At 60.5% G+C, this 24640-nt stretch overlaps 1 protein-coding gene across 2 annotated transcripts in view; it reads right to left on the bottom strand.

The window, feature by feature from the left end:
* Positions 1 to 14835, bottom strand: part of FAM53B (family with sequence similarity 53 member B) — a 44417-nt gene extending 29582 nt beyond the window's left edge. The window contains exons 1-2 of one of the 2 annotated variants that reach the window (XM_036439351.2): positions 14671 to 14835; positions 2174 to 2339 (exon numbers count right to left, since the gene is read on the bottom strand). In XM_036439351.2, the coding sequence (XP_036295244.1) occupies positions 2174 to 2257 (84 nt within the window). In that variant the 5' untranslated portion in view covers positions 2258 to 2339; positions 14671 to 14835. Of the gene's footprint in view, positions 1 to 2173; positions 2340 to 14670 lie in introns of those variants that run through there. The other variant, XM_045582200.1, reaches the window with a different exon arrangement.
* Between the last annotated feature and the right edge of the window lie 9805 nt (positions 14836 to 24640).

The raw sequence follows: 24640 nt of genomic DNA, 5'->3' as shown, positions 1-24640 counted from the left end.
CTGGCTGCTCGCTCTGGGGACAGGGAGTCTGGGAGGCGGCGGCTTTCAGTGTACAGGCACTGCCGCTCGCCCAGCCCCGTTCCCTGGACGGTTCCTTCTCTCTCCAGATGCGCCTGCCTACCCCACCCCTCACCCCTGCCAGGCTGGGAGCCGACTCCTCCGGGCAGCCGCTCAGCCCACGGCTGTCTGAGCAGCCAAGCTGACCAGGCCACGTGCCCTGGCACCGGCTCTGGGGCCAAGCCCAGCCAGGTCTGCCCGCAGACGGGCCCTGGTCAGGGGCTGAGCCGCAGCACAGCTGGCAGCGGGCAGGTCCTCCCGGGCCCGCAGAGGCCCTCACCCCGAAGGCCACCCCGGACCGGACCGGACCGGACCGGACCGAGCTTCGCTGGATGGGCTCCGGGCCCGCAGGGACCAGCAGCAGCAGAGCAGCCTCCGAGCACGGGAACCCGTGCTTCACCCTACAAACGTCCCCTGGGCCCCCCGGGCACAGGCCCGCCTCGGCCTCTGCGGGTTCAGCAACAAGCCTCCCTGAAGCCCGGACTCTGGTGCAGGGGTCACTCCACACACCAGGCCCAGAGCGGGAGGGGCCTGGGCGAGGAGACGGCGAAGGAGGCAGAGTGTGTGTGTGGGAAGGAGGGGCGGGGAGGGGACCTGAACTGCAGGCCGCCTCCTGCTGAGGGGAGTCTCCGGGGCAGGAAATCGGGCCAAGCCCTGAGGCAGCCGAGCTGAGGGCAGAAGCATGGGGAGCAGCAGAGCCGAGGTCCTGGGGCCAGAGCCCGCGGCCGGTGCACCCCGGAGGCTGGGCCTGGGTGGGAAGCCGGGGCAGGCTCTGAGCGGAGGGGCCGGTCGGACTGGGCTCCTCGGGCTGCGGGTGGGGAACGGCTGAAGGAGCCAGCAGCAGGGCCGGTCCCAGTGTCCTGGCGGGGAGGACGGCCCGGTGGGTGCTGAGGCAGCCAATGCAGGCACCCGGAATGCCAGCTGGAAGGCAGCGCTGGGCAGAGCCGCCTCACCCGTGAGCACTTTGTCCAGCCAGGGCCTGGCGCCGAGGCGCTGGCAGGTGTGGGGAGTGGACACGGGTCCCGTGGCTCCTGCGAGGGCCAGGCAGCTCTCAGCAGGTCTCTGGGGAGCGATAAAGGGGGGAGGCCACGAGGGTGCTTGTGTGGGAGCTCCCACAGGGCAGGGAGGGGCCCAGGCAACAGGACCACGGGCAGTGGGCGCCCACCAACCAGAGCCTGGGGCAGGCCTGTGTACACACACACACACACTCTCACACACACACACACACACACACTCACACACACTCACACAGACACACACACACTCACACAGACACACACACACACACTCACACACACACACACACACACACACTCTCACACACACTCACACACACACACAGACACACACACACTCACACACACTCACACACACACACACACACTCACACACACTCACACACACACTCACACACACACACACACTCACACACACACACACACTCACACACACACACACACACTCACACACACTCACACACACACACACACACACACACACACACTCACACACACACACACACACACACACACACACACACACACCCCCCTGCAGGAGTGTGTGCTGATGGGACCTCCTTGCTGCTCCACAGGCGGGGCTGCCACCCGAGGGACAGCGGGCAGGAGGCCGTTGGGTCCCTCTCACCGCCACCTGCCCGCCTCCCACCCCGTCCGCCGGGCCGTTTGTCCAGAGCACAGAGGCAGAGGGCAGCAGGGAGAGGGCAGCTGCCACCACGCCAGCCGCTGCCGCCAGCTGAGCCTTCTTTGCCTGACACCCCTGAGGGGCCCTCGCCCCCTGCCCTGCGGAGGCCTGGCCTTATCTGGGGCCCCACGCAGGCGCCACGCCTGTCCTGCCCGGAGGAGCCCAGAGGGAGTGTGGGTCCGGCCTGGCAGGGGCGGCACCAGCCTGGTATCTCCTGCAAGGTGCTGGCTGCCCCACCCTCACCAGAGGGCTCCGGTCCCAGCCGGCTCCCTCCTCCCGGCAAGGACTCAGCCAGGCCGGGTCCTCTCCCCCCACCCCGCCCCCGGCACGTCCCTGACCCTGCGCAGGGCCCTGGGCTGTCCACAGCCGCGGGCGCGGCCTCCGGAGGCCGCGGGAGCCACGGCCCGGCGCTCACCGGCTCAGAGTCGAAGCACCTGCTGGCCACCGGGTCGGCGTCGGGGGCCTGGGCATCGAGGCTCTTCCTCAGGATCATCACCATGGCAGGGCCTCAGGCGCGGGGCGCGGCCCCGGGCGGGCGCCTCCCAGGGGCAGGTCAGCAGCGGCGCCCCATCGGCCGCTCCCTGCGAAGACAGAGGCAGGCAGAGGGTCAGGGCGGGCAGACGGGGGCCGAGAGAGCTGCCCGCTCCCCCCACGCCGGACCCGCCTCCGCTGAAGGCCAGAGTCCCCTCTCAGGCCCCGGCCACCACCGTCCCACCTTGAGGGTCTCCCCAACGCCACCACCCAAAGGAAACCCTGAATATCCTTCAGCCACGTGACCCTCCCAGACTGCTGCTCCCGAGCGTGGCACCATGCGGAGCTGGCTTTCCTGACAGGCCAGCCTCACAGCCGGCCCCGGGCGGCACAGGCCTCCGCAGGCCCCCACACGGAGCAGGAGGACACGTTCCCACCACGGCGGCCACGCCGAGGGAGTCTCAGTCGAGCAGCTGCGGCTCGGGTCCGAGCCTCCGTTTCCCTCTCTGAGGAAGAGGGCGAGGCTGCCTCCGAGGGCCAGTCACGTGGAAACGGCCCAGGCCCGGGCGAGGGGGAGGCCCCGCTCCCATGAGGGACGGCCCGGCGGAGTCTGCGGGGCCCGAGCCTTCCTCAGCAGCGGACACCCAATTCTTAAAGGGAAATTCTATCGACTTTACATATATATATTGTGCCCAGTCAGCACGGCCACGGTGAGCCTGAGAGGGCGGTGAAGGACGGAGAACAGACAGACGAGAAGAAAGCTGGGGCTGGGTGGGACCCCGCTCTCTGATGGAGAGACAGCGCCACAGCCTGCAGGCCGAGTCTCCATTTTACAGCAGATCCCACGGGCAGAGGAAGGGCCTGGTCATGTTCTCGCGGGCTTCGATCCGCTCCACCACACGCACCTGACCCAGCCTGTTTACCCGCTGCTCCTCCCGCAGCCCCGTCACTCAGCCACGTGGGCCACAGGTGCGGACCATAAGGGCAAGCTCACGAGCACAGCCTTTGGCTGTCGCTGTGCTGGGACTTGCACGTGGCTTCGCCACGAGAGGAGCTGCCCTCTCCTTAGCCCCAGGCCTGAACCTGTCCGAACGCTGTAGCCGCTCCCCACAATATGTAAATCTTTACTGATTCCAGAGAAGAAGAGAGAGGGAGAGAGAGAGAAACATCAGTGACGAGAGAGAGTCGTGGATTGGCCGGGGAGCTGGGGCAGGAGCGCCTGGGCAGCTCCAGGGGGTGGGCTGTGGGAGACTCACAGCCAGAGTGCTCACCCGGCTCCCACGAGCATGCGACGGGTGAGGGCGACGGGTGAGGAAGCGGCTCAGAGAGGCTGAGGGGCCGGACTGAAGCCACACAGCAGGCACGTAACGGACCTGCCCGAGCGTGGGCACGCGCACCTGAGCCCAGCCCCGCCCCAGGAAGGTGCCCGCCAGGTGGTTCTACTCCCGGGCTCGTCCTTCAGCCAAAGGCCACCCAGGCCCACCGGGGGGACGGGCCAGCAGCGCCATCGCTGGCTGTGCAGGCCGCCCCGTGCCCCTGGCTGAGGAGGTGCTGGGCCCCCAGGCCCTCTGAACGGCGGGGCCGCCCGGGGACCTGAGCTGCTCGCCTCGGCCTCTGGGACCTCACGGCCGCTCTCAGGCGTCGGGGGGACTGCCTGTGGTTCGGGCAGTGACACTCAGAGGAGGAGGATGGCGCGGGGACAGGGAAGTGCTGAGATCGGAGCCCAGACAAGCGCGGGCGTGGGAGGAGGCGCCACGCTGCTGTGCGGACCCAGGCCGGCCGCCTGCGGGCCTGTCAGGAGCCGTCCGTTACCCGGCGCCCGGCCGAGGGCCTCGCAGGCCCTCCCCGGTCCCCGCCGCTCCTGCCACTCGAACCCCTGAGCCCGGTGGGGAGGAGCGGGCCATGGGCCGGGCCGGCCGAGGGAAGCGAGAAACGCAGGTGTGTGTGTGTGTGTGTGTGTGTGTGTGTAACCAGCACCCACACTGCCGCCTCCAGCCGGGGGCGGGGGCGGGCGCAGAGGCAGCAGGGGCCGGAGCTGATCTACGGAACCCTAAGCCACGTCGCCTAAGATGACCATGACCTGGTCTTCGGTGAGACCCACTGCCAAGCACAGCGGGAAAACAAGAGGGTGGACAAATTAAAAGCAGCACCGGCTGGAGACGCCAGTGAAGGGCGCACGGCCTGGCAAAGGCGGGCTCCTGCTGCTCTGCCTCCGCGCCCGGGAGCCGCGCGCGAGGGGCTCAGGCTGGTGACGGCCCTGGCGGGGTGACCCGGCGCTCCCCGCCCGCAGTGGCAGCGGGAGCTCAGACACCCCACAGCGGTCGCCTCTGTCTGTCTCCCGGGACGCCCACAGCCTGCGCCGCGGGCCACCGAGCGCCAGCGGACAATACGAGGATTGTGCGCCCTCTCGGGCGGGGTGGGGAGCACACGGCCCCCACGATTGTCCCGGACTCCCAGTCACCGGCATGTGACCCGCACACGCTCCCACGTCACGGGAGCACAAAGGCGCCGGCCGGCCGGCCGGGAAGGAGGGCACAACTCGGGCCTCGGCCGCGGTGTCCGCCCCGCGCCCACGTGGGGGGAGGGGAGGGGGCTGGAGGGAGGGCGCTCTGCACACACAGCTGCAAAGCCGGCGGCGTGGCAGTGGGGGCGACCAGGCCCCAGCTGGCCGATGGAAGCCAAGGACACGGGACAGGCAGGAGTGGGTTCACTCAGGGCGCAGAATAGCGAGGTGGCCCCATCCTCCCGGGCTCAGCCCATCCCCTCCCGGCAGGCTGTGCCTCGGTTTCCCCCGCTGTGACACGGGCTCCTTCCTTGTGGCTGCAGAAGCCCAGGCTGGCTCAGCTGCCAGCAGGCGGGAGAAAGCACGGGCAGAGCCATTGGGTCTGGGGGTGGCGGGGTGCCCGTGCCCACCCTCCAAGGGGACACGGACCTCAGTCAGGCCAGTGCCGGGGTCTATTGTGGCTGCCGGGACGAAACACCATAAACGGGCGGCCTCTCCGTCCTGGAGCCGGGGTCCGAGGTCGAGGTGAGACCTCTCCTTGCTGATGGTCACCATCCCCCCGCCCCCGTGTCCTCAATGGAACAAGGGTGAGGGCTCTCCCTGGGTCCCTTTTATAAGGGCACTAACCCCACTCGTGGGGCTCCACCCTCATGACCTGGTGACCTCCCGAAGCCCGCCTCTCACACCACGGCCTTGGGCATAAGGCCTCAGCCTGCCGATCTGGGAGGGACCACGCCCTCGGCCACGGAAACGGGAATAAAGACCTTTGGGCATCCAGGCCCGGAGTGTGTGCCCTCCACAGGGCGGGCTCCCAGCAGGGCAGGCACCCCGGTGCTGGCTGGGGCCGCACAGGGCGCCCGTCCCCTTCCATGACACCGGCCTCAGCACCGCCCTCTCCCCGATGCCGTGGTTCTCAGTGTGGCCCCCACACCCGCGCAGCCTCGCGGGGGCCACACAGAGCGGCTGCGGGGACACCGGGCGCTGCCGGCTCTCTGACCTCCAAGACTCTGTTCCCTGCTCCCGCTTAGCCCCGGCCCCCAGGGAGGCCAGGAGCCTGGTCCAAAGTCGGATGCAGGCAAGTGGCAGGACCGAGCCCAGGGCCTCGGTGTCCTGGGTCCACGCCCAGCCGCCCCTCCTCCGGCTTTCCCAGCGGCCGGCAGCCTCCCAGCACCCTGCCTGCCCGGTGGGCTCACAGCGCGCCTTGTCCTGTAAGGCTGGCTCTTAGTAAGAGACCATTAAGCACCACACAGCAGCCCAGACGGTGCGGCTCAGGGGCGGGACATCGACCCAGGAGCCAGGCGGTCACAGTGCGATCCCCGGCCAGGGCACAGGCCGCTGGTGGGCTCCATCTCCTGTGCGGAGCGTGCAGAGGGCAGCTGGTTGACGACTCTCTCATCGTGGATGTTTCTCTCTCTCTCCCTCTCCCTTCCTCCCTGACATCAATCAAAAGGTATTTTAAGAAAAACAAAGCAGCTGAAACCGGTTTGGCTCAGTGGATAGAGCGTCAGCCAGCGGACTGAAGGGTCCTGGGTTCGATTCCGGTCAAGGGCATGTACCTTGGTTGCGGGCACATTCCCAGTAGGGGTGTGCAAGAGGCAGCTGATCGATGATTCTCATCGATGTTTCTAACTCTCTAATCCAGGCGTCTTCAAACTGCGGCCCGCAGAGGAGTCTGATCCGGCCCGCCAGGTTTTTTGGGCAGTGAGCACAGCCGAGGTGTTACAGTAGGAATTAGTAGTTCATATAGTCCGGCCCTCCAGCTCTCTGAGGGACCGTGATCTGGCCCCCACTTTAAAAAGTTTTGAGGACCCCTGAATCCCTCTCTCTTCCTCTCTGTAAAGAATCAATAAAATATATATATATTTTATATATATATATATATATATATATATATATATATATATATATATATTATATATATATATATATATATATTAATATATATATATGTTTTTTGTGTTTTTTTAAAGAAAAACAAAGCAGACAGCCTCTTGAGGGCTCCGAGAGGCTGTGCCCTCCCGGCTCCTGTTCTGTCCACCATCCTGGGGCCCTGGTCACCACCTGGGACTATGGCCACCACAGCCGTCCCTCACCACGCAGGAGGCTGTCCACGGGGCTCCCCGCAACGGGCCGGGTCGGAGGGGGTTCAGGTGCCACGGACCCGAATGCAGATCCCGCCGGCACCCTTCATGGCGCTGCACCCAGCACGGTCTGACCCCAGACACACAGGGAGGTGTGCGGCCAGGACCAGGCCACCTGCACTCACTCGCTCACTCTCTCCTCAGAACTGAACGCCGATGAGCAAACCCCTGCAGGCACCCGGCACCCCCACCCGTGCCCATGGTTTGCCTCGCTCCACCGCCGGCTGGGTCACGTGCCACCGGCCCGCCTGGCGTCCGGGCTGGCGTCCGAGGGCGTGGGGGCCACCGGCGTGCCGGGCGCCGGGTGACCCGGCAGAACATTCTCGCGTGTTTGTGTCAGCAGCGCCCCCGCCCTGCGAGGGCTTGGTGAGAACACGCCTCGACATGCCAGCACGGGTACTCCTTTCGCTTTTACAGCCGGGTGGGGAGCCTCTTTCCTGCCAGGGCCGTCTGGATGTTTATCACTTCCTCCTCCAGCACACAGTTATCAACCTGGCCCTGGCCTGTGTGGCTCAGTGGACGGAGCGTCGGCCCGTGGACCGAAGGGTCCCGGGTTCAGTTCTGGTCAAGGGCATGCACTTAGGTGGCAGGCCCCGCCCCAGCCCGGGCCCTGGGGGGCCTTGTGCAGGAGGCAGCCCCTCCATATGCTTCTCTCACGTCGATGTCTCTGTCCTCCCCTCTCTCCTCCCCTCTCCCTGAAAATCCATGGGAAACATCCCCAGGTGAGGAGTAACCAAAACAAACAAACCGTTAACTAGCTCACCTGACCCCGGGGCAGGTCAGACCAGGTGGGTTCCAGAGCCGGGGGCCGGAGCTCCCGCCGTCTTAAAGGGAAAGCACGGGAGCGGCCTCGGGCGGGCCTGGCTCGATCAGGGCGCCCAAGGCTCGCTCCGGCCGCGCTCCCGCCCCCGGGCGGCCCGGCCAGGCGCCCGGGGCGGCCCGGCATCCCAAGTGCCGCTTCAAGCCGGAGCTCCGGCGGCCAGTAAACAGACCGCAGCCCTCGGCCGCGCAGGTGGCACTGGGGAACTCCTGTCGGGAAGCAGCTCTCCCTCCGAGGGGGTCACTTCAAGGTCAAAATGACGAGGCCCTGGCCAAAACCGGTTTGGCTCGATAGAGCGTCGGCCTGCGGACTGAAGGGTCCCGGATTCCATTCTGGTCAAGGGCATGTACCTTGGTTTCGGGCACATCCCAGGTGGGGCGTGTGCAGGAGGCAGCTGATGGATGATTCTCTCATCGATGTTTCTAGCTCTCTGTCCCTCTCTCTTCCTCTCTGAAAAAATCAATAAAATATATATTTTTTAATGACGAGGCCCTAGGCAGCGTCCTCGCAAGGTGAGGGGCCCAGAGGCCGCCAGGGCCACACCCCGGAGTGAGAGGGCCAGGGGGAGGGCAGGTGCCAGCTGGGGCCACAGGACCGGCACCCAGAGTGGTGGCCGGGCCTCGGGGGGGAGGCGCCAGCCGGCTTGAAAGAAGGGGCAACACCAGGTGAAGACATCGCCTGGGGGCGTCCGAGGAGAACCCTGAGGGCAGGAAACGGGCCTCCACGTCAGTCCGGATGGTGCGCAGCCACTAAGGATCCAGAGATCCGTCCCAGAAGCAGGAGAGCAGGGCCAGTCCTGAGGCCCCTTCCTGACACCTCCCGAATTTGTTTCTGCATTTAAATTAAATCCCTTCTGAAGCCAAAGCTGCAGGCTCCACCCTGAAACGCCGTCCCATCTGTAACTGCAAAATTCGACAACAAAATAGATCACAAACGAAAGAAATGGAGGACAAAAAGCGTCTGGATATAGAGTTCAAATCTACACTTATAAGGTTTTTCAAGAATTTCCTAGAAAAGATGGATAAGACCTATGAGGATATGAAAAGAGATCAACGAGAATTAATAAGGAGTCATCAAGAAATGATAAGGGATCAACAAGAAATAAAGAATACATTGTCTGAAATAAAAAATATTTTACAGAGTCCTAAAAACAGAAGGGAAGATCGCAAGAATCAAGTCAAAGATTTGGAACATAAAGAGCCAGAAGACACTCCTCCACAGAAGCTAGAAGGCAAGAGAATCCAGAAAATTGAAGATAATGTAAGAAACCTCTGGAACAACTTCAAGCGAACCAACATCAGAATTATGGGGGTCTTAGAAAATGAGAGAGAGCAAGATATCAAAAACATACTGAAAGAAATAGTGACAGAAAACTTCCCCCACCTGGTGAAAGAATTAGACTTACAAGTCCAGGAAGCGCACAGAACTCCAAACAAAAGGAATCCAAAGAGGACCACACCGAGACACATCATTATTAAAATTCCAAGAGCAAAAGACAAAGAGAGAATATTAAAAGAAGCAAGAGAAAAGCAGGTAGTTACCTATAAAGGAGCACCTATACGATTGTCAGCTGACTTCTCAACAGAAACCATGCAGGCCAGAAGGGAATGGCAAGAAATATTCAAGGTGATGAATAGTAAGAACCTACAGCCAAAGATAATCTATCCAGCAAAGCTATCACTCAGAATCGAAGGTCAGATAAAGAGCTTCACTAATAAAAAAAAGCTAAAGGAGTTCATCAACACCAAACCAGAATTATATGAATTGCTGAAGGGGGTTCTTTCAGAAGAGAAAGTAAACAAAGATAAAAATTATGAACAACAAATACGTAACTACCAACAAGTGAATCTAAAAACCAAGGAAATTAAAAAAAAAATCTGATGAACAATAGTAACTGTTGAATATAATAGAATCAGAGGTATGGAAGGGGAGTGAACTGACGATTCTTGGGGAAAAGGGGAGAGGGGGGCGTGGGAAGAGACTGAACATAAACTGTGCACCTATGGATGAGGACAATGGGGAGTGGGGAAAAGGCAGAGGGTGGGGTGGGAACCTGGTGGAGGAGAGCAATGGTGGGGGGGGGGGGGAAGGAACATTTGTAATAATATGAACAATAAAAACTTATTAAAAAAAAATTAAATCCCTTCTGATAAAAAGAGATGTTATTTCCTAAAGCGAAAGCTTGAAAGCGTGGACCTATGCACCAGCTGGTCACGGTTCGATTGCCGATCGGGGCACAGGCCCCGGTTGCAGGCTCCATCCCACTATGGGGTGTGCAGGAGGCAGCCAATCCGTGATTCTCATCATTGATGTTTCTCTCTCTCGCTCTCACTCTCACTCTCCCTCCCTGAAATCAATAAAAGTAGAAAATAAAGGAGAGATTTCACCAGTCTTCCCTCCTATGGAGACACACTGCGAATTACACACATGCTTTTAAAAGGTCTTCCTCCCCAAAAACTCATGTCTGAGAACCCGGGGTCACCACAGGCTCCCCTGTCCGTCCAGGCAGCCCAGCTCGTCCTGCCATCCATGGGCCATGGACACAGCTGCCTTGTCCTGGCCTTTGTCCCTGGCCTCCTGCCCCAGGGCCGGCTGCAGGCTGCACAGGACGGTCACAGACGACCCCAGGCCCGCCAACCAAAGAGGGCTTCGCACAGGCCTGGGCGGGCAGGCACCACGAAACCACTGACTCTGAGGCGTGGAGTCACACACGGAAAAGCCCAGCGGAGGCTGGAGCGCCCCCTCGCAGTCTCTGATCGGAGACCGGGATCTGAACACACGGGTGCTTCCCCAGAGGCTCGCTGGGAACAATACACGTTCCGGGAACCTGTCTGTTGTAAGGACGAAGCAAAGCATCTCAGGCTCCCCAGCGAAGGCACTGCCTCTCGTCCCGTGGTCCACAGAGTCCGACCGCTCCTCTAAGAAATAAAAATAAGAAGGCCCCAGGAGGCGGGCGAAGGGAGAGCGGCAGCTGCCATGTCTCCGTCTCCCCATGGAGCTAACAAGACCAAACAAAACTGCCGCTGAGACAGAGCAGAAGCCGTGCTCGGTCTGTGTGCCGGCGGAGGGCATGTGTGCAGACCGGGCGGACAGGACAGATCCGGCAGTCATGTGGCCTGGGGCCAGTGATGATGCCCCTCTGAGCCTCGGTTTCCCCGGCTGGCACAGCAGGGTGGCTTTGAGAATTAGGGTGCACGCCACGCCCCTGGCCCAGGGTGAGCCCTCCACGCCCAGGGGCTGCTGCTGTCTTTGGCCGGCCTGTGCCCACCGCCCGGCACCCAGCTCCCCGTGGCCCTGAATCTCGGGGACTTGGGAACCACGTCACCGGAGCAGGAGCCTCCGTTTCCGTGCTTCAGGGTTGGAGGGGAGAGGAGCCAGAGCAGCAGGAGCCGGCCACCACCCCCGTTTCGGGCCAAACGAGCTGTTTACCACAATGATGGCGCTGAGCTCTTAGGAGTGGCCCAGTGGACAGGCCCCTCCAGGGACAGCACACGCCCGAGGGGCTTCCCTGCGGTCCGGCTCCCCATCCCCCTCTTCCCAAGGGCAGCCCCACAGCCCCACAGCGCGAGGGGAGGTGCCTGTCGCGCTGCTCCCTAACCCCTGACGTGATGTGAAACTCGACAAGGTGGACCCTTTGAAATGCAAAGTCCTGCGGGCCTGCCTCTGTGTTCCCTCTGCTGGGCTCCGAGGACTGAGGGCTGCTTTCAGACCCACCGGCAGCGGTCCCTCTCCATCAGCCCGGAACAAAAAGGGGAGAGGGGAGAGGGGAGAGGCCAGGCAAAGGCCGATCCGTCTTTTGAAAACGCTCAAGTGTCTCCAGTTGCTGCAGGGAGAACCCTGCCCTGGGCCCAGCCTCCTGGTCCCCTCCTCCGAGGCCCCGGAGCCAACTCCCCCTGGAAGGGGTCTTTCTAGAGACAAGAATCCGTGCTCTCTGACCCGCTGCCCTCTGACCCCAGGTCGGGAAGGTCAAGGCAGGCAGCCCGGAGCCCCACCTGGATCCAGAGCCGCGCGGAGGTTTGGATTAAACATCAGAGAGGAGGTGCCTTCACACGAGGTTGTTTGGCAAAGAGAACGGCTCCCTCGTGGGATGGACCCTGGGGGCCGGCAAACTGCTCTGGAATACTGACTTCTCACGTCAATGTAAATGGCGCTGGAACCAGCCTTTCCTCCCGCTCCGGGCACATCGGCACATCTGAGCCCCCGGGTTCCTTTCCAGAGTTCCCATCCCGCCCGCCGGCCGCGAGGGGACCGCGGTTAACGGAGTCAGCGGTCACAGTGCGGCCCTGACCTTGTGGCTCCGCGGGCAGCCAGGGCCCTCGGACACCCGGCAGGAAGCACCCACGGAGGAGCCGGCCGCCGGGAGCCGCCCGTCTGCGTGGACTCCCTGGGCAAGTTTGAGCGGCAGCTCCCGGGGGACCGAGACCGTGGGAGGGTGGGGAGAGGAGGGGGGCGAGCGGAGGGCAGGCGGCAGCTGGACGGGGGAGCGGCGCCCAGCCGGGCGCAACTGCCCGGAGCCCGCCAGCCTGGCCATGTGCTCCGTGCTGGCAACAAACCGGCTCTTTCACGAGAGGAGACGCTGACAGAAAGGACAGCTGCAGCCAGGGAGAGGCCGGGAGGCAAAATCCTCGAAAAAGCCCGCCTGGGACATCCTCCCCTGGAGGGAAGAAAAAAGCCGCCTCTGGGCTGGCCAGGGCTGGTCTGTTAAAAGGCCTGTCTCCCCTCTGCACGCCCGGCTGATCAATGAGGGAGCCCTCCACATCTGGTTTCCATCGGAGCCCGAAACGTGTACCATCAGCAGATTAACCACGAGCCCTGCCTGCCGGTCTCTTTACTGCACATGGAGAGGTGTGCGCGGTGGTGGTGCCCGTGGGGGTGGTGCTGGGCTGAGCATTTGCTTATTTCCGTCTTTTCTTTTTTTTTTACGTTTTCTCCACCCGGTAGGAAACTCAGCAAAGCCCCCTGCATGCCTCATCCAGGGAACCACCTGACAGTGGCCTTCAGGGCCCACCGCGCGGAGCAGCCCTAGGGGAGAGGGCCGGCCTCTTAAAGAGCCAGGCCAGGTGCGCCCACGTGCTCCGAGGCGGCCTCTGCTGCCCGGCCCGGGTTTGACACGGGCTCCTGCAGGCACGGGGGGGGGGGGGGGGGGGGGGGGGGGGGGGGGGGGGGGGGGGGGGGGGGGGGGGGGCAGGCCTTCGCTGGGCTTCCCGGGGCGCCTGCTCCCTGAACCCACTCAGAGGACACACAGCCACGCAGCTCCTACAGAGCGGGCGGGACGGAGGAGCCGGGGACGGCAAAGGACACCGCGGGAAGTCTAAGCGGCGTGGACAGAAACAGCCTAAGAAATAACACCGGGGCGACCCGCAGAAAGCCCCGTTAGTGTGGCCACAGGGACACGGAGGGTCTCAAAGCTCTTCCCAAAAGAACTTCGCGTGATTCCGAAATGTTCCATGCACGCGACATACCCCCAAGCCGAAACCGGAGGGAGAAATAACCGAGCACCGGGTGCGGTACTGGTCCCCCCGCAGGCCGGTCCCGCCCACCTCTGCAGCCACAGCGCTGCCCACCTGTGTCCTGTCTGCCCTGGTCTTCGCTGTCAGAATGACCCTCCTACCCCCTCTCAGGGACCCAGGAGGTCCTGGGCAACAGCAGGCAGGCCCGCAGTCACACCATCTTGCTCTTCGGGTGGGGCGTTTGGGAGAAAAGCACAGATGGGCCTGAAGCTCCCATTTTGCAGACGGGGCCGGGGAGCGCCCAGGCAGCTGGGTGCGCACCCTCAAGGCCTGCAGGGTGCCTGGCTGCATCCAGACCCCGGCCGGGCACAGACACAGGGTCAAGGGCTTTGAACCCTGCACTGAAGACCCAGGCTTCGCAGCTGGGACAGCAGCCGTTTTGTTGATCTGGCTGCCCACAGACCCGCAGTTCAGTACCAAACTGTACGGGCGAGAGAAGTCACAGCTCAACGGTCCGCCGAAGTGAAACCAAAACCGGCGGCGCCAGGAACAGGGCTGTCACCCGCCTGCTATCGCCCCCTCCCCCGTCCTCACACGGGCCCCTCTGCCTGGGTCCCCCGGCCGGGGCTGCCGGGGGCACAGATGCTGCGGACGAGCGCGGGGTGAGCCTGGCCTCCCGGCCACGCACAATGCCGTGCGCAGCCCGCAGGCGATGGGGACAGCCGGCCCCACGGCCCGGTGCACACGCTTGTCCGGCCGGCCGGCTCCTCCGCCCCGCTCCCTCCGGGGTCCCGCCAGGGGTCCCGGCCGGGACGGCGGGGCGGCCTGCAGGAGGCGGAATCCGCTCGCCAGCGCCGCGGAGGCTCTTTGTTCCCCGTCCCGGTCCGGTGCGCGGGGCTGAGCCGCGGCCGGAGCGCGGGCGCCGGCTCCGGGGCGCCCGGGGCGGAGGGCTCAGCACGGCGCGCCGGTCCGCGCGGAGCTTTGTCCCGGTCTGCGGGCGGGGAGCGGGGAGCCCCGGGGGGCGCAGAGCGAGGGCCCCGGACTCGGGGTGTCCTTGCCCCGCCCGGGGGACCCCAGAGGGAGGCGGGCTCCGGTGAGCAATCAGCGCCGGGAGCGCCGGGAGCGCCGGGAGCGCCGGGCCGGACCGGAGGCCGCCTGCCATGTGCGGAGCCCCCCGGCCCCGCGCCCGCCGCGCCCGCCGGGAGGAGCCTCCGCCCGCACCGCCACCCCGGCCGGTCCCCGCGCCCGCACCCGGGCGCCGCCGCCAACTTCCGCGAACAAAGAGTTGCCGGCGCCGCTGCGGGGCGTCCGGGCGAGCGGGCGCCGTGGGACGCGGAGCAGGGCCACCCGCGCACCGTCCCCGCTGACAGTCCCGCGGCACCGGGCGGCCAGCGCCCGGGAGACCGGGCGGAGCGACAGGAAACAGCAACAGAGAAACCAGAAGGGCGAGCCCCGGCCGCGAGGTCCTCCCCGCCGGCCCCGGGGCGCGCGCCCCGGACCCCCGCCCGGGCCGCCCCCGCCGCTTACCGTGCGCTCCGGGCGGACCCCGCCGCCGCCGCCGCCGCCGCGCACCTCCCCGCGGCGCCGAGCGCGGGTCCCGCGGCTCCGGAGGAAACCGGCTTGTCACTTCCTGACTGCGCCGCCGGCCTCCGACCGCCCGACCGGCCGCCGCCTCCGCGCGCCGCTCGCCGCCGTGGCCGGGCCGCCGAGCGGAGGGCGCTGCGGGCGGGCGGGCTCGGCGGGCGGGCGGGCGGCGGGGAGCGCGCAGCCGCCGGGGGGCGGGAGCGGGGCCGGCGCGCCGCCAGCGGGGCCAGAGGGCGCCCTGCGGGCCGGCCGCGCCCCCCGGCCCGGCTGCCCGGCGGGACGCGGGAAGGGCCCGGCCGAGCGCCATCGCGGAGCCCGGGCCGGCCGGCTCCCGCCGAAGTCGCCCCCTGCCCCCTGCCCCCTGCCCGAGGCGGGGTGCACCGGGCCGCGTGCGCCCCAGCCGCCCGCTTCCGGGTTGTGGGTTCCTGAGGTTCCACAGCAGCGGTCCTCTCCGTGGCCGCTGGGGGCTGGGGGGGGGCGGGGGTCGTGTGCGTGCTGTCACTTTGGGGCAGGAGCTCGGGTGAGGGTGGACGGCTGGATGGGAACAGGGATGTGTCCTTCACAGCCGGCCCGCATGCAACTGGTGGAGGGAGGGCGGGTTGCTAGGCAGAGGCGCGTGTTTAGCTCGGTAACTTAGGATGTTGACTTAAGTCCAGGAATGCGGCCCCGATGCAAGACGCGGTGTTTTCATTGTGGGCTCACCTGGGGGAGGGGACGGTCCTGTGAAGAGCGAGCTTCCCGTCCCTCCTGCCTGCAGTGCATGTAACTTTACTGACCTTGTGTCCAAGCGGAGATGTGTAAAGACTTTTTTTTTTAAGAGAACTCCCTATGCCTGTTTTGTGTTCTCCTTTGCCAAAAAAACAAAACACCTCATTACTTGACATGGATTGTGTCTGAGCCATTTGAATGGTTCTATTCATAAATCAGGAAACTTTTTCTGTTGCTTCTAGGAACATTTAATTGGTTTTAATCCAACGTTTCAATCCCAGCATCAAACATAAATGAACAATTAACTTTTTGAGCCTGTGTGCACTTGGGAAACTATTATATTTCATGGCTATTGCTGAAATATTTCGGTTTCTCACCACACTGGGCCCATTCTTTGCAGAAAACCATGAGCTAACATCTCCTTTCCACTAACTGCGGCCCCCAGGAGGAGCACGGCCAGCAGCGCAGGGGGTTTGTGGTGGATGTGGGACAGAGTCCTATGGGAGCCAAAATGAGCTAATATGCAGAACACTGACACTGATGTCTGTGTGCATAAACACTTTAAAAAGCTAGCGAGGGTCAATTCTGAGTGGAGCGAGAGCAGAGTCTTCCGAGGCTGGACAAAGAAGGCCCGGGATAACTGGGGAATGCTGCCACATTTCCCAACGCCGTCACCTCGCCTTGGAGGGCTGTAAGGATATAGTTTAATTTAGTTTTTATTAGGAGGCCTAGAGTGACTCCTGCCGGCAAGCATTCCGTTTATTCCTGGAATTACCAGCTCATCGGTCACCTTAAAACACAAAGCGCAGGGTCGCGAGCCGCGGCCCACCACGCAGCCGTTCCTCTCGCTGCCGTCAGGGTGACCGGTTGCACAGAACTCTCAGGACTGCGGTCACGGCAGGCCCTTTCCAATCCGCAGCCACCGGCTTCTCCGGCTGAGACTTCATCGTAGTGAGAATGGACAAAACCGAAACACGTGAGTACGGGGCTGTGCTCCTCCCCAGTCGCAGCTACTTCTCACTGACTTCATTTCACTCTCCAGAGGCTAAGACCTGTGTCACGTAACCTCCGTGCTGTGAGGCTCCACCCACCGCCTGGAACGAGTCCTGTAGATATTAAAACACCCCCACTTTTTTTTTTTAATATATTTTATTGATTTTGTACAGAGAGGAAGGGAGAGAGATAGAGAGTTAGAAACATCAACGAGAGAATCATCGATCAGTGGCCTCTTGCACACCCCCTACTGGGGATGTGCCCGCAACCAAGGTACATGCCCTTGACCAGAATTGAACCGGGGACCCTTCAGTCCCCAAGCTGACGCTCTATCCATTGAGCCAAACGGGTCTCGGCAAAGCACCCCCACTTTTTAGAGCTATAGTACATAGTTCTAATTATAAAAACTCTACCCGAAAGGTTGTGCATTAGAGTTTTGCTCAACCCAGAAGAATAAACATAAACTCAGTGGGACTCTGGGTTTACGGCAATGTCAGCGGCCCCTGGGGGAGGGTAAGCTGTCTACCTTTGTTCAATCCTGAGAGGCCAAAGCCAGGTGTAGCGCACAGACACCTCAACACAAACTCACAGGCCAACTGAGGAATCAATCCGTAAGGAGCGACCAAAAAGAACCACCTGTAGCGCTTCATTATTCCCGGTCCCACGATGGGGTTAAACCAGGAATGTCCGGGGAGAGAAAAGGTGGAGGTTGCATGCAGTCTCACCCCGGGACCAAGACGGAACCCAGGAGGGAGCCAGCGGCCTGGCTCTCCCGGCCCCGAGCAGAGCTGCCCACGGCGAGAGGCTGCATGCGTGGTGGGCCCCCCCTCACTGCCTGGGGTTTATTGTCACTCCCTCTTAAGAGCCCCCCCACCACCAAAGTTCCAAGCTCTTAAGCAACCAGAGACAAACGGGGTGTATTTTATTAAGAAAGGGTGTGATCAACTGTGACTTGTATCAACAAGCTAATAAAAGCGTGCACCGGAGTAAGCACTTTTGTGCAGAGGAGGGTAAAGGTTGGGTTTGATACGCACCAAGGAGTGTCCTGGGAGCCGGTGTGTGTTTTATTCCTGTGCCTTTAAACAAGACAAATGTGACATTCAGACTAGGCTTTGAAGTCTGGGTGAGGAGTTTTCCCATCAAATCTATCTGCACCCCCCGTTTTCAAAGAGCACCCCACTTAAAAACAGGCACCAGTTTGCCTCTGAGAACAAAGTATTCTTTTTAGCGAAGCCAGTGACAGACAGCAGCCGCCAGATGTGTGTTCGCTCTTTATTCGGCCCCAGCCCGCCTTTGTCCCGCTGCCGTATGAAAGGTCAGGCATTCACATTCACACTGTCCTCTCCGCATCTGAAAAGACTTTTAGAAGCAGAATCCGAACATTTCTTAGAACAGATCACAAGAAGACAGACATCCCCAAGTCCACCTGAGGCACTTCCAGAGAGCCTGGCCACTTAAACCAGAGAGCAAAAGAGGCTTCTTTGGAAAATATGGAAAATTCTGAGTACAGATGAAAATCAAAAAACCTGTACTTACTATGGTGGCAATTTTCTCATGTGGATCTCACTCAAAAAAATAACTTCTGGCCGAAACTGGTTTGGCTTAGTGGATGGAGTGTCAGTCTTCGGACTGAAGGGTCCCAGGTTCGATTCCAGTCAAGGGCATGTACATTGGTTGCGGGCATATCCCCGGTGGGGAGTGTGCAGGAGGCAGCTGATCGATGTTTCTGCCTCTCTCTCCTTTCCTCTCTGTAAAAAAAAAATCAATAAAATATATTAAAAAAAAAAAAAAAAAAAAAAAAGTTCTGCCCTAGCCGGTTTTGCCCAGTGGGTAGAGCACCCACCTGCAGACCAAAGGGTCCCGGATTCAGTTCTGGCCAAGGGCACATACCTCGGTTGCAGGCTCCTCCCTAGCCCAGGCCCACGTCGGCAAGTGCAGGAGGCAACCAATTGATGTTTCTCTGTCTTTCCCTCTCTCCCACTCTAACAATCAATGGAAAGATATCCTCGGGGGAGGATTAACAACCAAAGTCCCGTAACTGTTCCCACATCCACGCTCCAGGTGCAGCTCACCGCCCGGCTGACAGCCTGCGGCAGCCGAGCCTCACGCTCTCCGCTCGGCCTTTCTCTCGTGCTCGGACACACCTTCCGGCTGGTGAGGAGGGACAGCCCTTGCTGCAGCCTCAGATGCATGCGTTGTAGCTGCGTGTGCCTGCATGTATATAAACACACATTTCATAAAAGGCACTTCTGTTCTTGAAGACAGCGTTGCTTTTTGATTCAAGAACCAAATAAAACAAATTTATTTTCATTGAATTTAAGGAAAACCCACACATTAAGCGTAATGACAACACCTGACTCCTCGGACACGGAATGGGAGTGGAGAGCAGCGTGAGGGCCGCTGCTGAATCAGCGTGTGACTGTGGCTTTGTCACAGCGTCTAGCGCCACTGGGGCAGGGGGTGCCAGCTGGGCAGGCATTGTGTGCCACAGAGTGGGGTTGTGAGCCCCAGCCGAGCACAAGCCCTGGTTCCACGCTGGCAGGTGCCGAAAGCAGCGCAGGGAGGACGGGCGCTGGGGGGCGAGCCACGAGGAGCAGCACACAGACAGACATAATGAAGGCTTTTCACTACATTCAAAGCTACAGGCATATGTAAAACTTACCAAACTATTTTACTTCTTTTAAAAATGTTTTTTGTTTTTTTTTTAATTTAAAAAAATATATATTTTATTGATTTTTCACAGAGAGGAAGAGGGATAGAGAGTTAGAAACATCGATGAGAGAGAAACATCGATCAGCTGCCTCCTGCACGCCTGTTCCTGGGGATGTGCCTGCAACCGAGGTACATGCCCTTGACCGGAATCGAACCTGGGACCTTTCAGTCCGCAGGCTGAGCTGATACTCTATCCACTAAGCCAAACCTGTTTCGGCAAAAAATGTTTTTATTGCTTTCAGAGAGGCAGGAAGAGGGAAAGCGAGAGAAACATTCATAATGAGAGAGAATCACGGATCAGCTGCCGCCTGCACGCCCACCCTGGGGATCGAGCCCACAACCTGGGCCAGTGCCCTGACCAGAATCCAACCTGGGACCTTTCAGTCCACAGGCTCAGGCTGTACCCCCGGAGCCCAGCCAGCTGAGGCTATTTTACTATTTAAAGGCCGAGATTCAGAGGCTTAATTAGTTACTGGCCTTCCCTAATCTGCTCAGGGTCTTAGCTGATGCAGACTAACTAGTATCACACAACACGGTCACTCCACCAAAATCGTAACTAGAAACATTGCTGTGCACCGAATTTAACCTGGAAATATTTCAACAGCACACGGAGACTAAATGTTATTTTCCAATGAAAACAATCACAATTTTTAAAAATATATTCTTATTTATTTCAGAAAGAAAAGGGGAGGGGGAGAGAGAGAGAGACATCAGTGATGAGAAAGAATCATCGCACTGGCATTGAGCCCGCAAACCAGGCATGTACCCCGACCAGGAATTGAACTGTGACCTCATAGTTCATAGGTCGATGCTCAACCACTGAGCCAAGCCAGATGGGCCAATTGTTTTTTTTAAATACTCTCCAGTCCTGGCCGGTGGGCTCGGTCGGTTGGGCATTATCCCCGCACAGAAAGGTTGCCAGTTCCATTCCCAGTCAGGGCACATGCTGGAGTGCAGGCTCCATGCCCGGTGGGGAGCATGCAGGAGGCAGCCGGTCCACGTTTTGTTCTGACACTGATGTTTCTCTCTCTCTCTCTTCCTTTCTAAAAATCCACAAAAACATCTTTAAAAATATATATCCTTTAGTAGAATTCACATTTAATATTTGAGACACAAGCCCAAACTTTATTTTTCTCTACTGTCAACTATCTGCCATATAAGTCTCTGCCTCCAGCACAATCTATTTTTACCTCATCCCTAGTGAGACGCCCAAGCTACTGCTAGCCTGCCCAGCCCCATAAAAACGAAACCGAGTGAACTTCATTCTCATTAGGCAGCGAAGAAAACTGCTAACTAGATGAGGCTGACGAAGTCACAGAGTTTAAATTCCCCATTTGAAGGCTGGATCGTTTGGATGTGAAATACCAAGGAAGGAAGGATGAGTCTCTGGCTCCACTGGGCGGGACACGCCTGGGAGCAGCCTGCACAGAACGTCTGCCGCATGTTACCCCCCGTGAGCGCTGCTCCCCTCAGCGCATCCTCTTCCAGAGGAACCACAGGCCAAGGCCAAGGCCACTGCCGTTTCCAACAGGGACCGGCCTTGCCTGCTTGGTGCAAGCATCCCGCAGCTGACCTGAGACAGCAGGAACGATTACAGGTGCGGAGTCCCTGCTATTTCACATCCTCGCTCACAGCTGGTCTCACCTTCACAAGGAGCAGCAGCCACAGAACGGACAAACAGGTCACACGGCACCGACTGGAGGCCTCCCTGCCTCCACATGGCGATGCACTGGTTGTGTTCTGTCCTCACGGCGCACACCTTATTGGACTGACCTCAGCTCTATTTTTTTTAAACATTTATATTGATTTCAGAGAGGAAGGGAGAGGGAGAAACATCAATGATGAGAGAGAATCACTGACTGGCTGCCTCCTGCACACCTAGGAATTGAGACTGCAACCTGGGCATGTGCCCCTGACTGGAACTGAACCCGGGACCCTTCAGTCTGCAGGCCGACACTCTAACCACTGAGCCATACCAGCCAGGGCCTGGCCTCATCTCTACAGAGCTTTTAAATACGGTCAGCAACTCAAGCTCTTTGAGGTTAGCTAAGCAAAGGGACACTGGTCTGGCTGCACATCTGAGTGAGAGGCAGTTCAGTGAACCAGCAATGAAACGGCTCCATGAGCAGATCCATGAGCAGATCTGAAGGGGCCTGGACTGGCATGAACGGCTGCTTCTGACCTTCCCTACCATCCTGTGAGCTCCAGGAGGAACCAAGGTCAAAACAGACACACTTCTCAAAGTGGTACCCAACGGCACACTGCCAAGTGCCACTGCGCATGCACTGCACTCAAACCGAGCAAAGCAAGGAAACAGCTCACCACGGACATCACACTGGACAGGAGGTGGACTAAACGCGAAGCCTCAGCCCACTCTCCCAGTGCCGGTAACGACCAGACCCAGTCCCCCGCTGCCATCGAACTGGCCCGCCACGGGACCTGCATTCGGTTCCGTTTGATGGCACTGGAAACCATGACTTGACATCCAGGCCTGGAGGAGGAGAGGACCTCGGCCTTGGCATTTCTTTCAATGCCAATGCATCCACATGAACACTTCCCCCCAGACCTGCGTGCGTTACCATCACCACCACGTGGAGGGCACCACTCTCACCGGGGACCGGAGCCTGCCGACACACGGGGACGCACTTTGTGACAGCCAGGCACCGGGACTTCCGGTCCTCATGGTTTTGTGTGTTTTCAATCCTCACCCGAGGCCGTTTTCCCATTGACTTCTAGGGAGAGTGGAAGAAAGGGGAAGACAGAGAGAAACATGGATGAGAGAAACACATCGATTGGTTGTCTCCTGCATGCACCCCAACCAGGGCCCGGCCAGGGAGGAGCCTACAACTAAGGTACATGCCCTTGACTGGGATTGAACCCGGGACCATCTGCAGGCCAACGCTCTATTCACCAAGCCAAACTGGCCAGGGCTGGTCCTCACTTCTCTTAACCAGCAAAAGGTGCTTCAGCACCTGTGCCAGCGGGAGGCCCAGGAGACCAAGAGCAGGTTCCGGGAGCGCATTCACTCACTCACCCGCGCCCCCCAAGCATCACCAGGTCAGAGGTCCGCGGCCACTCAGGGAGATGGCGCTGCCGACAGGCTGAGAGGAGGCTGCAGGACGAAGCCCACTCTGCTGGGACCTTGACCTTGGGAACAGCCTCTGGGGAAGGCAGGCTTTGTGCACAGTGAGGCCCACAACATGGAACTCCCCTCCGAGTTTAATCCAGTTCGTAATTTTTTAATTAAAATAATAACCACAACAACCCCCACCGAGTGGCTCAGTTGGTTGGAGCATCGTCCTGTCCACCGGAAGGTGTCAGGTTCCGTTCCCGTCAGGGCACACGCCTAGGCTGTGGTTCCACCCCTGGTCAGGAAGCATGTGGGAGGCGATGGCTCAGGCTACTCTCTCTCTCCCCTCCCCTCCCCTCCCCAAAATCAATAAAAACATCCTTGGGTGAGGATTTTTAAAAACACACAACTGGCACTTGCAACTCCAAAGCCCTCTGGAATTCTGTCCTCTCTGAACAAACTACATTATCAACGCTTTGACCCAACTGGCCCTCTTCACAGAACCACTGGGGTGTCCAGGGGGAATCAGCCCTGCGTGTGGGCCCTGCTTACGACTGCTGCTCCACACGCACCGGTCACTCACACCCGTGCACCAGCGCCGCACCGGCCACATGGGCCCAGTCCTATTTATAACCGAGGGACGCGGAGTTCTCACTCCCACCCCAGGCCTTGCTTCCAAACCTGCGCCAGCTCTGCGGGCAGCCGTTTGTTTATTACATAAAGGCCAGCGGGGCTCCTCGGCGGGACCTGGAGAGAAAACGGGATTATTGCTGCTTCCGCGCACCCGCGTTATCTCACCGCCAGCGCCAGCGGCGGGGGCTGCGGGGGCTGCAGCAGGGGAGCGGGCCCGGAGGCGGTGCTCCCCCCTCCCTCTGCACCCAGTCCAGGGTTAAAAACCATCCTAACGTGCTCCAGCCCAGCATCTTCCCAGCTAGGATGCACTAAAACCAGACGGAACAAAGGGCTGCCGTTTCCCGGTGGAGGAGGGGTCAGAGGAAAGCGAGAACTGGCAGCACCCCCTCTTCGGCACTGAGCCCTTCCTCCCGACCAGCCCCCTCGGGAGCGGGAGGCAGGCGGGCGCAGGGACAGCCACCCCACAGCGTCTCCTGCTGTCGTCACTGATGACATCATCCTCTCTGATGACAACAGCCGCGCCATCGGTAAGTGTGCTCTCCAAGAGCCACAAGCACGACTCGAGGGATCCTTACCCAGCAGCTGCTCAGATTTCTCCCTAAGCTCCTCGGCTGAGACCCAGGCTATGCCAACTGCTGGGTATTTTAAGGGTAAATTCTTAGGTATTGGAAAAACAAATGCATTCGATTGGCTTTTCTAAAAAGATCACTTCCTACAGACTCCCTCCTGACCAGGCCTCACGGCACATGCTAAACTCTGACGTGGAAAACAGCCTTTCTCCCCACGGCGTGAGAGCAAAGAGCAGGTTCAGTTCTACGTCTTCCTCTAATAGAGGCGGCCAGCGATTAGCAAACCCTCTAAGATGCAGTCTCTCTCCTGGGTGGGTCTGTCTGTCCGTCTTACAACGGCCTCGGCAGGACCAGGGCCCGGGCAGGTCCCCAGGAAGCGAGCGCAGGGCGTTCACGGCGGGTCTGGTCCCATCTTTCTCACTCGGTTTCCTGGGCCGACAGCGCAGGCCACGCAGCGGCAGCTCGCAGTCCGGCCAGAGCAGCCTGCTCAGGGGTCAGTTCCCGCACGGTGGTCACGACTTAGAACAGGGTGCGGCCACTCGGCTCCCTTGTTTCCTGGTTACGGAGCCCGCTGCCGTCTGAGTGGGAAGGAAGCTCCCTCACCAGCACTCCAGGGAACGTGCTCGGGGCGCCCGAGTCACTCGTTCGGCTCGGACCCTCCTCTCAGAGGCCCATGTGGAGCGGGCATTCCGCTTGGAGGGAGCCGGGGCCTGGGAATTCGCGGAGGTTCATTTCTATGCCCCCAACCGAGGAAGCCATCAACTGACCAAACAACCTCACCCTCTTCTTCACTTTCCTTACAAGCTGCATGTGTGTATGAATAAATTAGCATCCATTTTCTCCAATTAACTGTTAATAAAACATGCTCACGTGCTCCCCCTCCTCCTCAGAACAACTGTTTTCCTGCCCAACCGAGACATGGCAAGGGCTTCCCCATTCTCCTTACCCCCCCCCACACACACACACCATGCACTGTCCCCCAACCCATCAGGCTGGTCCCCACAGCCACGCCCAGGGAACGCCCGCCCTTGGGGAAAGTGCGGGGGCCAGCACTGCCCGTCCCCCCCAGCACCGATGAGCCTGCACACACAGGCCCCTGCCCGGAGGCGGCGGGCTGTGGGCACACACCGGCTCCCAGGCACACACCGGCTCCCAGGCACACACCGGCTCCCAGCACACACAGGAGCCCTGCCCGGGGCTCCCCATGGACCTGTCACCAGCTTTGGCT

Source organism: Pipistrellus kuhlii, unplaced genomic scaffold (assembly GCF_014108245.1).
Source record: "Pipistrellus kuhlii isolate mPipKuh1 unplaced genomic scaffold, mPipKuh1.p scaffold_m20_p_15, whole genome shotgun sequence".
In the NCBI taxonomy this organism is placed as follows: domain Eukaryota; kingdom Metazoa; phylum Chordata; class Mammalia; order Chiroptera; family Vespertilionidae; genus Pipistrellus; species Pipistrellus kuhlii.
The sequence above is the reverse complement of the archived record's forward strand: the minus strand, read 5'-3'. Positions and strand labels throughout refer to the sequence as shown.